This window comes from Bombus vosnesenskii, unplaced genomic scaffold (assembly GCF_011952255.1).
Source record: "Bombus vosnesenskii isolate JDL3184/JDL3185 unplaced genomic scaffold, Bvos_JDL3184-5_v1.1 scf7180000014105, whole genome shotgun sequence".
NCBI classification, from domain to species: Eukaryota; Metazoa; Arthropoda; class Insecta; order Hymenoptera; family Apidae; genus Bombus; species Bombus vosnesenskii.
Window position 1 is genome coordinate 1,037,613 of NW_022883371.1, and position 11,788 is coordinate 1,049,400.

Sequence of the window (11,788 nt, forward strand, 5' to 3'; positions counted from 1 at the left end):
AAATTCGTCCTCATATGACGAGGACATTTAAATGCAAGAAATTGAATTCAATGAAAATATTGTTTATATTTTAGCTATTAAACTACCATTTGTGAAAATTATGAAACTATACCGTGTAGCATATGTACGAGTATATTTAGTTTCTGTATTCTTACAGGATATGAAGACGCAATATTATTTCATAAACGTCTAATGATCGAGAAAAATATATACGTATATATATACATACATACATATATACATACATATTCATATAAAAAGCAGCAAGGAAATACTGTTTCTAATGTTTCACTAATAAAATGCAAGAGTGAAAGTATATAGTAAATATGTAACTCTTAAATGTTGGAGAACTCAAGAACTTTTATAAAATTAAACTACATAGACTTATTGAGTTGGCAACTAAGTGATAGCGGATTTTGTCAATACCACCTAATGACAAAATCCGCAGTCACTTAGTTGCCAACTTAGTATTCTGTGAAGGTCTAAGTAGTATTTCCACAAGGAAATCTGTTCTCTGATATTAAGAACTATGGTTTCATGTATGTACATTAACGTGTATGTCACGAATTCAAGATGCGTCTTAACGATTGTCAATCATTTGTTTAAGTGAGAAAAAAAACAGATCGCTCAAAGCAGGTTGTACATTTTTGCCAGGATGATGCTTGTACAGTATTTTTAATTCAATGTTCACAAAACCTGGCACTGATCTGTTTTTTACCTTCGACTTTCGATTATAGTTACAGAATACATACAGTTCGTTACTTTGCCCAGATTTATATACACCATATTAGCTTTATTGTAGACTCGTTCCAAGTGATCGTGTCATATGCGTCTCATTAATTTATTGAGGCTCTTCTTTTATCTTTATTATAATATACTTCAAAAATCATCTTCTCAAAGTGTGTCGGTATATTTATAACTTAGATATACTGGAGTGTTATACATTTTTATTTTAATTCTTTGTCATATTCTATCTTTAAAAAGTTCTATATCTCTAAGTTTGTTTGATCTATATATTGCAGAGTTAACCAAAAATTTTAAAAAAATTTTATTTTGTAAAGTATGCCTCAATGGATTTACTCTTTGAGATCTAGCGTATCTTTAATATTCTTCCGCTTTGCCTCAGAATATTATTTGACTCATAGAGACTTATAAATAAAAATTAATAAGTATTAATAAGTATTCACATTATATATTAATGCGAGCGGAATATACGCATTTGGAAATATGTAATGCTCCGTACTAGCTTTATTGATCTTCGGAGACAAACGGAAGAATCAGATTGTATCTCAAAAAGTTAATCTCCCCATATCTTCTACGAGATGCACGTGCACCTATAAAATCGTTGAATACTCTTGAAATTTGAATATGTTAAAACAAACTTGATCAGATTACGATCATTCTATCGAGTATTCTTTCCTTACATAAGAGCGATACTTGACGACATACTGGAGTAAAGGATTTTTCTGTAAAAAATTGTAGAAATACTTCAAGACATATATTATATATTAGTTGTGTAAGTTTTTGGCATGCTACTGAAATGTAAAAACTGGGTGAAGAATTTGCAGCCACGTACATTCTGTGCTGCTCTATTTCACTTTGCCCGCTTATTAATCATGTAACGAGGTGTTTATTTCTATTAAGAACAAAAGCAACAAAGTGTGATTACATAACTATATTCATCTAAATCTAATACTACTAGTTTATAATAAATATATTTGTACTAATTTTAATCATAAACTTTGTTGTTTTTATTGCACTATAAATATAAGTTAGAGGAAAGCATAGTATGTTAATTTACATTTTTTAATTTGTATTGCTTAAAAAATAATAAACTACTGTATGACAGTGGCTTCATGAAACTTTAAAAAAGCACATTAATACCGTTTAGTAATTAATTTTTAGTTTTATTTGCAAGAAACAATGATTTTTGTATAAAGAAATAATGTTATAAATAATTTCGAATTACTCTAGTATTAACATCATTTGTATTACTATTAAGTGTAAACTTAAATACTTCAAAGTTCAAATAATATTACACAGGACCTATATTAATAGCTATTTACATTCTTCTGTTATGATTTGAAACAAAAGTAAAAATGTGTCATTTATGTGAATGCATATATTACACATCTTTTATCATTTTTTAAACATTCTCTCAAGTTTTTATTTAATATGAGTTAAGAATACATGTACATACATATAGTAGAATTTCATAAATTCTCTATATTAGTGACATTATTTAATAAATACGGAAATTTCTTATAAAATGTTGTGCAAAAGTATTGTGTATTCTGTTCAAAAGAGTCCGAAACCTCGTCGTAAGTACAAAACAACTATATTGCTGGTTAATAGAGAAATGAAATTATATTATTAAAATTTTAACATACTACACTTGGTAAATAATGTGTAGAACTTCATCATATGCCAAAAGCACCATTACCTGGAGAACCTGCAAAACCATATACACTTACTGAAATTCCTGGACCAAGGTCAGAAGCACTTCTCAATGAACTTTCTAAAATTCAGGTTTATATTATTATCACAAAATTCAAATTTTATTGAAGATTGACACATTCATATAAACAATTTTAAAATATTGCAGCAAGTAGCCTCCATTCAATATTTTGGAGACTACCAAAGATCTGTTGGAAATTACTTAGCAGATATTGATGGAAATGTTTTTTTAGATATGTTTATGCAATTATCTACCCTTGCTCTTGGATATAATCATAGGTCAATCCTTGGTGCATTATCTTGTGGAGGAAATCAAGTAAATATAATTGAAAATAATTATATTCACTAAAATAAGCTTAAAGGTGTCAACATAATAAATTTTTAGCGAGTAATAGCAAACAGACCTGCAATAGGATTATTCCCTGGTTTAGAGTGGCCGTGTAAAATACAGGATACATTGCTTCAACCATGTGTTAGATATTTTTACTTATCGAATTTGTAACTACGTTTATTTTATCAATAAGAATAAAAATAACATTGGATAGTAAATAATAATAAATAACAATGAATTTGTTAAATATAATATTATTTCACACATACATCAGGTAGCTCCAAAAGGATTACCATGCATTTTTACAGCCATGTGTGGTGCTTGTTCAATTGAGCATGCTATACAAATGGCATTCATAAAATATGCAGAAAGACATCGACGTGGCAAAGATTTTACAGAGGAAGAAAAGGAAAGTGCACCTTTTAATAAACCACCTGGTTGTCCTGAATTGTCTATCCTTTCCTTTGAAGGTACCTTAACATAGTGCTGTAATATACCAACACTACAAATTGATGAAATTTATAAAATTAGGAGGATTTCATGGTAGAACATTTGGTGCACTGGCATTAACGCATTATAAGTACATAATGAAAATTGATATACCTTCTCTTCAATGGCCAATTGCACCCTATCCACAGTATTTATATCCATTGGATCAGCATGAAAAAGAAAATAAAGAGGAAGATGCTCGGTGCTTGGAACAAGTAGATTTGATAGTACTATGATATAAATTTTAAATTAATTTTGTTACTAAAGATTGATAAAATCTACATCAAAATATAAAAGGTAGAGGATTTAATAGAACGATATGAAAAGAATATGCCAGTTGCTGGTATCCTAGTTGAAGCAATACAATGTGAAGGAGGAGATAGACACGCTTCCCCAGACTTTTTTTTACAATTACAAGACATGTGTAAAAGAGTAAATATTTAATATGCTCTGTTTAGATTTTTATAAGATACAAATATTGAGAAACATAACACAATAAATTTTTCAGAGATCTATTCCTTTCATATTGGATGAAATACAAACAGGAGGTGGTGCAACAGGAAGAATATGGGCACATGAATATTTTGAATTAAACATTCCTCCTGATATTGTTACATTTAGTTACAAAATGCAAGCTAGTGGATTTTATCATTCTCCCGAATACATGTAACATATTTATTAAACATAATAGTGTTTGAATAGAATATTGTATCATTATAAATATTTTTCATACTATCTATTTAGGCCCAAGCAACCATATAGAGTTTTTAATGCATGGATGGGAGATCCAATCCAAATTTTACTGTTAGAGGCAGTATTACAAACCATTGAAGCAGAAGACTTATTAACTCATGTATGTTATGTCGGCAATTATTTGCTTTGTCAACTAAACACCTTACAACATGAATTTTCGGATATTATAAGTTCCGTACGAGGTAGAGGCTTTATCATTGCCTTTGATACGAGATGTAGGGATATGAAACAGAAATTAATGCATCTTTTACGTAATAAAGGTAATATCAAAAATTTAATATATTCATTTGACAATTTTTATATTCTGCTTCCGTATAGTAAATTTACAAATATTAGGTATACAAGTGGGCGACTGCGGAACAAAATCAATTCGATTAAGACCATGTCTAATATTCGGAGAATATCATGCCGATATCTTTTTAGAAATTCTGCGCGATTGCTTGCAAGAACTTGCAGAATGCTGATGTATTTGTAAATTATATTTTAATTATTTATTGTATTATACACTTGTTAAATATATACTTTAATACAAAAATGTACGTTCTATAACATTATTATATGTATGTATATAACAACTAATTATGAAGTATATTATACGATAGTAATAGTAATAACAGAGCGCACCTGCTGTCATTACATTCAAATCTAAATTCAAATGATATTCAAACATCGCGGCTAGTAGTCACATAGTTCCAGTTACCGATCAAGGACCAAGAATATACATATTGTCTGTGTACATATAAAGGAGATCGATATCAGTATGGCGGTAAAGGAGCGGCTCCATTCAGCGTGATTGGAAATCAAGATTATTATGGCTCAGATTTTACATTACATAACGGGAAAGTGCATTTCTATCGAAGTGCATTTTTCGCGACGCCTAGTAGCATCTTGAACGACCATAAGTATAGAACAAAAAACAAGACATTAAGTTTGTTATTGTGAGTAAAAAAAAGTAAACGAAGAAGAAAGGATTTTACAAGGACGTTACAACTTACAACTGATAATCGCAACATCACAACTGAAGTCCTTAGCCCCGGCACGTTGAAGCGTAAACAGTCACCATGGCAAAGTACGAAGATATTGCGTAACACTTTATCTAATTATAGCAGCGTAAAAAGTGCATCACTAATTCAATGATAATGCTCTATTTACTATGCCACGCTGCAAACTGTATTACTATTACACTTATTTCATCGGTTTATTTCTTGGCGGCATGTCCCTTTTTAAATCTTTAATTTTTGTTAAACAGAATGCTGACTTCAAGTTGGTGTGAGTTTATGGATTAATAGTCAAAATATTTTCGTATTTAATTTTTTTATTCACATAATACTTTTATGTTGCTAAATTATGAATATGTATTAGTTTACATTATTGGTTCTAAAGTAATATATTTCCTTTATTTCGTACTTCTTGAAAAATTATGTATATACTTGTGTATGTATATGTTGCTATAAGTAATTAGTTTATATGTATTTATAGCTTTTTTGTTTTATTCTTTCCATAGTATAAAAGTATGAGTAATTACTATATAAATTATAAATTATATTTTCACTTGTACTTGTTAGGGTAATTCACATGATGTATAAGGAAACATTTTCTTTTTTCAGAGTAAGGTTTCAGACTTTATTACGTTATAATTATGCCTTCTCATATTATTTCATAATAAAATATATCTTATTAATGTTATTAATTTTATATACTTTTAATTAATGTAGATAATTTACATAGATATAAATAAATTATTTTCAAAATTAAGAATTTTGTCAAAATAAAATTTTCCTCCTTCATTTTGTGTTTTATTCTATCTTCAACAGTTTATCTAAAGCTATTAGATTAATCAGAGTTGAAAATGTTTTCATTGCTAACTAATTAATTCAGTAACTTCATGCAACTACTAGCATCATAAAAACTGGAAAAACATGTTGAGTTTTTAAAAAATTATTGAATCATAATGATGCAATGAGTTCTTATACAAAACGTAGTGTTATATATAACAATGCTTTTAAAAGATATGTTCTAAATTGTAATCTTATCTCCTTTATTTTGTTATCGGTTAGTGGTGCAGCTAATCAGTAATTCTCTGTTCACAATTATTTACTTCACAGACTCATTCGTGTATCAGAATCAGAGCAAGTTATAGACATTAATATTATGTCTATAATTTTATAAAAATGAAAGTTGATAGGTTTTCACAGTTATATATAGAACAGTTTTATCAATTACTCCAGGGTAAGCTACTTCATTTATAAAGGAGAAATCACTTTGTTCGTGTTCAATATGAATTTACAAATCATATATAGTATTACATAACTATATACATACTATCAACATATTATATAAGTTAATATAATATATATGTATCAAATTATGTTAATTCTGACTTTTTTTTTTAGAGAGATGATGATAGTATTTGTTTATGACACTGTAAGGTGTTGTAAAGAAGATGATGATCCTGCAGAGGCAGTTATGTATTTTCATCCTGCATGGGTATCTCTTACGCAAAGATTAGCTCTAGCAGGGCAATTAATGGCTGTTAATCAATTTCTTTCAACTTCGTTTTCCAATCCAAAATCAATCACATTACAAGGAGGAAAATTTGTATTAAAGAAATTTGGACAGTACATACTTGTAAGTGTATCGTTATTATATTTTTTCTTTATATAGGTATAATTAATAATAATTTATTTACTTATAAAAATAATTGAAAATATAAGAGAATTTGACTACATGACTTCAGAATTAATATAATGCAAAATATAAAAATCATTGTATGTATGGCATAATTTGATAGTAGTAGTTATCTATTAAAGCAGTTACAATTATCAGTGTAGTCTCAATGAATGAAACATAATATTTTTCTCATTACTTAATGTGTCATACTTAGTATGAATTAATATTTGCCACATAAATTTCATTGTTTACTACTTTACAGGCAGTTGGAACTGATAGGAATATTCATGACTGGATTCTAGAAAGGCGTGCAAATACATTAGAATCATTGCTAAAATTTTTTCATTATGATTTGAATAAGATACTGGAATCATTTAATAATGACAGAAATAAGTTCACAGAGAAGCTTTATCAAATGTTTGAAACATATTTGCCAATACTTCAATATAGTGCCAATCTTTTCTCCAATATTCCTATCATTAAACTTCCAAAGGTATGGTTTCTTTTTAATATATTTAATTATTTATTGTGGATATAATATAAATTAATATATGTTGTTTTAGAGTGCTAGTAACATATTTTTAGAAGCAATTCAAGTTTTACAATATTATCAAGAAATCGGTGGTATCATAGGTGGTGCACTCTTCTATAATAATAAGTAAGTTTCTAGAGCAGTGATAAATAAATTGTTCTTTCATTTTAAAAACTAAAAGTATTAATATTTTAGGGTAGTTGCAACTCAGTTAAGTGCTGAGTTGACCAAACAAATTGTTATAACTGATCCATATAGAATAAAGGTATATTCAATTAAAATATATTAATAGTATGTAATATTTACATAATATACAATATTGTTTCTTTTAATACAATTTTTTAGGCTCCTGCAGAGAGAATATCGACAGAATTTCATCTACCTGTTGGAGTACAGTTATTGCGAGTATATATAGAGCAAAAACAGTTTACGAAACTTATACAAGAAGCAAATAATGAACGATATTATAGTTCTTATTTAGATTCTGTGACAAAAAAGATATTTCAAAGAAAGGTTAGTAGTTTTTGACAATGAATTATAACAATTATTTAATGATGAAACTATTATATTCTTAGAACATGTCCAAGAACAGTAAGGAACTCCCTTTGTCCGGAATGAAACGTGATACTTCTCGCATTTTTACTGTACCTGAAGAAGGAGAATTAGATTCATTACAGTACAACGATAATAGTCACTATGTACCCTCCGTACCACTTACAGCTTACAGTTCTCCAGTGAAACGTAAACAGGAAAGTAAAACAGACCGTCCTAAGTGTGTAAATCCTTTAACTCCTAGCGTTTGCTCTACACCATTAAAAGATATTAATAGAGTATTACATGGTAATGCTATGTTAATATGTAACACAAACGAAGATACAAATAATGAAGCAGAAGAAGAAAAGAAAGAAATAAAAACAAATGTAGATGATATTCCAGATGTTGTTAAGGAAGCACTTAGATATAAACGTTTAAATAAATTAAGAAACGTTACGCCAAAAGAAAAACTAGTTAAACGAAAAGAATTTAATAAGAGAAGCTTAAGTATGCATGATTTAGGATCGTCCAATTTGTACTCCAATCGAATATCAGTAAGAACATATGGATTAGGGTTGCCACAATTAAAACAAAATATATCTCCCGAAACTTCTCCTCAAAAGCAATCTTTACATAAAAGGCAGTTTCATACAATTACTGACCCATATTATCCTATATTTCGATGTGATGGATTACCAGTATCTCAGTCTTTATATAATCAATATATATCTTCGCATTACGAAGAACTTAAGGATGATCGAAATAATACAATTAATCGTAACGACTTTTTAACAAGTTTAGCTAACGATTGTAACATGAAAAATGTAACAAATAGCTGTGATACCATGATCAGTGATAATTTAGAAAAATCAAGTAATTCTCGTGACATAAAAATAGATAGTAAAGTGAAACAAGAAACTTATCGCAGATCAATGAGTCTTCCTTTGAAACCACTCAATATCACTGATAATGATGATAGACGAAAATCAGCATCGGAATGCGGTAACGTGTATGAATTTCTTCAAAAGAAAAAGTTGGATGGTCTACAATTAACGCCTCTTATGTCTAAACTCAGTTTACTTGCTGATGAGAGAACTAGCGGTTTTTGTAGTAGAGAAACAACTCCTAGCGAATTTCGTGATTTATCGGGCTTTTCAGCAGCAACGAATCAAATAATTAAGCAAAAACTGGAAGCAGTTAATAAGGAAACTGGCAGTGACGGTGAAGATGAATTGGAAGAAGATTGGGTAACTACTTCCAAAGATGAAGTTTCTTTTGAGAAAACAGAACTATTTCTCTGTGGACATCACAATATGGTGCTAGTACTATTAATGGAAAATGGAACTGCTAATAATCCTGATCTTATACACTCTCTCGTAAGTATATTTTATTGTCTAATATCCAATATATTGAAATTTAATTTTTTGATAATATATATTATAGTAATACATGTTATAGTGGCAGACTTGCGTGAATACGTTAGGAAAGCTTGAAGCTAGACTACAACAATGTTTAGAGCCTCTACCTTCAAATGAAAATAAGGAATTATATAGTATATTAAGTATTGATCCTCAATGGGACACAATAAATCGTTCTGGACTCTGGGGTGTCACTGAATTGGATATTGTTTCTTGCCTTCATGATAGGTTCACATATGCCAGCAATCTCACAGATATTATTGTCAGGTAATTATTTAAGCATTAGGTAATTTGATTCATTTAGTGCAATTTTGCATATGTCTGCTTGCTTCAGTAGACCTATTTATATCTTTTTGCTCGGTTAAAATAATACTACTACCAAAAATTTTCAAGAAAATGAATTGTATTATACATTTAGAGTATGTTTTGTTTTATATATTACGAAGCACTAAACTATTATATAATAGTAATATATAAGTACTAACTTATATATTTATACATTATGAAGCACTAAACATGGTAATTTTTCATGAAATATAGTAAAAAAATGAGTATATTTTATTAATTAACTAGAACGGAGGATACCGTTGTTTATGGTAACCAGTGTGGAAACGTAGAGGTATTTTATCAACAAGCAGTGGCTCCAAATACCTCTGGAGGACTTCCAACTCCTGCAGATTTAATGGGAATTGTGTCTCTTAAAGCAAAACGTAGACTGGAAAGAGATCATGGGATTGTATTGCTATAAATAATAATTATCTACAAATGCTTCCATCACAATCTCGTTTAGGATTGAATTGTTTTATTTAATATTTTGTTCTTTTTTTTATATTTCCTGGCATGCCAAATTAATAATGATATATAACATTCTGTACATATTTTATCTCCAAATAGTAGTACATACATTTTCCTGATGTTTTTAATAATATTAAATAGAAGCATTCTCTTTACCTTGTTATATGGTAATACAAGGGCATTAAAAATGGGAATGCAATTCTTCATTTAGTAGTTAGCATGTAACAGTAGTTGAACTCTTATTACCATAGCAACGATTTTCAAATAACCATATATAAACATCACGTATATATGTTAATGCGTGTATGTATACTTTTAGTATTATATTTATTTAAAACGTCCATATTTTGAGTAAGAAACAATGAGTTCAAATTTTCATATCTCTTTCCAAATAAAAGGATAATTGAACATTCCATTAATTTAATCGACCAAGAACATTTTTACGATAAAAAAATACTACATATTCATAGAAAAAAATATTACCAAATTTTCTACATATATTTTTGTAATAAAGATCATACTATTGAGTCTAATAATTTAAGAATTGGCGGTAATCAAGGAATTTTTATATCACTCACATGCACCGACCATACATAACAAAACCGGTATTGAAACGTTACTATTTTCGCGATCATAAATGATATATTTTAATACGAAATATTAAATGTTTTATTAAAAGAAATTCTTCGATAATAAATTCACACTGAACAATTGGTTTTTTCATAATAGTATAAAAAGTAACGTGAACTTCAGATATTGTATATCTTTATTACATTTTTTTATCTTATTAAATATGAATGATGTTACGCAATCAAATTTGCAATTACATTTAAAAGTTTTGTACCATAAACATAAATGTAGTAGAAATATATATTATACCTAAATAATAATTTTTATCATGTATGGTTTCAAAAATTAGATAAATAATGAATAAATATTCATAACAGGTACATAAATATTCTTTTAAAATATTTAAAATTGTAATACAGTTTAATAGCATGATGCAACAGTTTTTTCAAGTCCAAGCTTTTAATGTCTTAAATAAAACAAAATCATTCTAGTATTGTAATGCTATGTCCAAATTAAGTGATATTAAGTATTAATTTATTTGTCTATTTACAATCGCGTTATTATGAGTAAAGATTTTTATTGCGTTTAAGCATAAGGCAATTAATTGTTGTTTACTGCTTGACCTCTTAACAATTCCGTTTTGTATAAATGAATTTATATTGTATGTATTATAAACATATAATTAGTTCTTTGTATATAAATATATGTATGAAGCGTCTGATATGTAATCTGTTTACATGATTTATAAATAATAATGTAATTTTTAAATTTATTAGTATAAGTAGATTAAACTAATAATATTATTAAAAAAATAATGTATAACATAAGAGGTCAATATGTTAACAAAAAAGAATGTCATTAATAATATTAATGTAATTCCTGAAAATCATAAAATGCGTTATAAAAACTTAATAATAACTAAACATCAACGTCTAGCAATCACATTATATATATTTTTTAATGGTATTTGTTAAATATTTTAATTTTAATCTGAAAAGTAAATTCTTCCCGAAAAAATAATTTTTTTATTAATACGTTTAGTAGTTTATGTATTCTTCTGTTATAACTATAGTTGCAATTTCTAAGATGAATATAAATTTTATCTTAAGTATCTTTGTATATGAAGATACAACCTAAAATGAATTATGATTCTTCTAAACGTTTTAGATATTTTGACGTAATAAACGATTTCTAATTATTACGTAAAGTCCATATTTTATATTGTTTATAATAATATGC

The 11,788-nt window shown here is 27.9% G+C and overlaps 2 protein-coding genes across 4 annotated transcripts; both read left to right on the forward strand.

Moving 5' to 3' along the window:
• The first annotated feature begins 1,907 nt into the window (after positions 1-1,907).
• Positions 1,908-4,526, forward strand: LOC117239660 (4-aminobutyrate aminotransferase, mitochondrial-like). Its single transcript, XM_033505395.1, has 10 exons — positions 1,908-2,321; positions 2,414-2,529; positions 2,606-2,773; positions 2,843-2,929; positions 3,063-3,258; positions 3,320-3,492; positions 3,575-3,709; positions 3,786-3,943; positions 4,022-4,290; positions 4,367-4,526. Exons 1-10 carry the CDS (start codon positions 2,270-2,272, stop codon positions 4,492-4,494), a joined length of 1,482 nt encoding a protein of 493 aa, XP_033361286.1. The 5' UTR covers positions 1,908-2,269; the 3' UTR covers positions 4,495-4,526.
• A 387-nt stretch (positions 4,527-4,913) lies between these two features.
• On the forward strand, positions 4,914-10,632 carry LOC117239652. 3 transcript variants are annotated; one of them, XM_033505384.1, is made up of 9 exons: positions 4,914-5,099; positions 6,424-6,658; positions 6,963-7,193; positions 7,264-7,358; positions 7,428-7,497; positions 7,578-7,745; positions 7,808-9,142; positions 9,225-9,451; positions 9,758-10,632. In XM_033505384.1, exons 1-9 carry the CDS (start codon positions 5,092-5,094, stop codon positions 9,930-9,932), a joined length of 2,544 nt encoding a protein of 847 aa, XP_033361275.1. In that variant the 5' UTR covers positions 4,914-5,091; the 3' UTR covers positions 9,933-10,632. The 3 variants fall into 3 exon arrangements, with proteins under 3 accessions (XP_033361275.1, XP_033361273.1, XP_033361276.1); XM_033505382.1 differs by lacking the exon at positions 4,914-5,099 and adding an exon at positions 5,111-5,299; XM_033505385.1 differs by lacking the exon at positions 4,914-5,099 and adding an exon at positions 6,034-6,259.
• The last annotated feature ends 1,156 nt before the right edge of the window (positions 10,633-11,788 follow it).

What these genes read in the sequence shown, in the direction of transcription:
- LOC117239652 (XM_033505382.1), top strand. Translation starts at nt 5,184, where the DNA reads ATGCCACGCTGCAAACTGTATTACTATTACACTTATTTCATCGGTTTA. An exon ending in CTGATCCATATAGAATAAAG is followed by an intron (nt 7,498 to 7,577) that starts GTATATTCAATT and finishes ACAATTTTTTAG; the next exon opens with GCTCCTGCAGAGAGAATATC. An exon ending in CTCACAGATATTATTGTCAG is followed by an intron (nt 9,452 to 9,757) that starts GTAATTATTTAA and finishes TTAATTAACTAG; the next exon opens with AACGGAGGATACCGTTGTTT.
- LOC117239660 (XM_033505395.1), top strand. Translation starts at nt 2,270, where the DNA reads ATGTTGTGCAAAAGTATTGTGTATTCTGTTCAAAAGAGTCCGAAACCT. An exon ending in AAAGAGTCCGAAACCTCGTC is followed by an intron (nt 2,322 to 2,413) that starts GTAAGTACAAAA and finishes AATAATGTGTAG; the next exon opens with AACTTCATCATATGCCAAAA. An exon ending in ATGAACTTTCTAAAATTCAG is followed by an intron (nt 2,530 to 2,605) that starts GTTTATATTATT and finishes AAAATATTGCAG; the next exon opens with CAAGTAGCCTCCATTCAATA.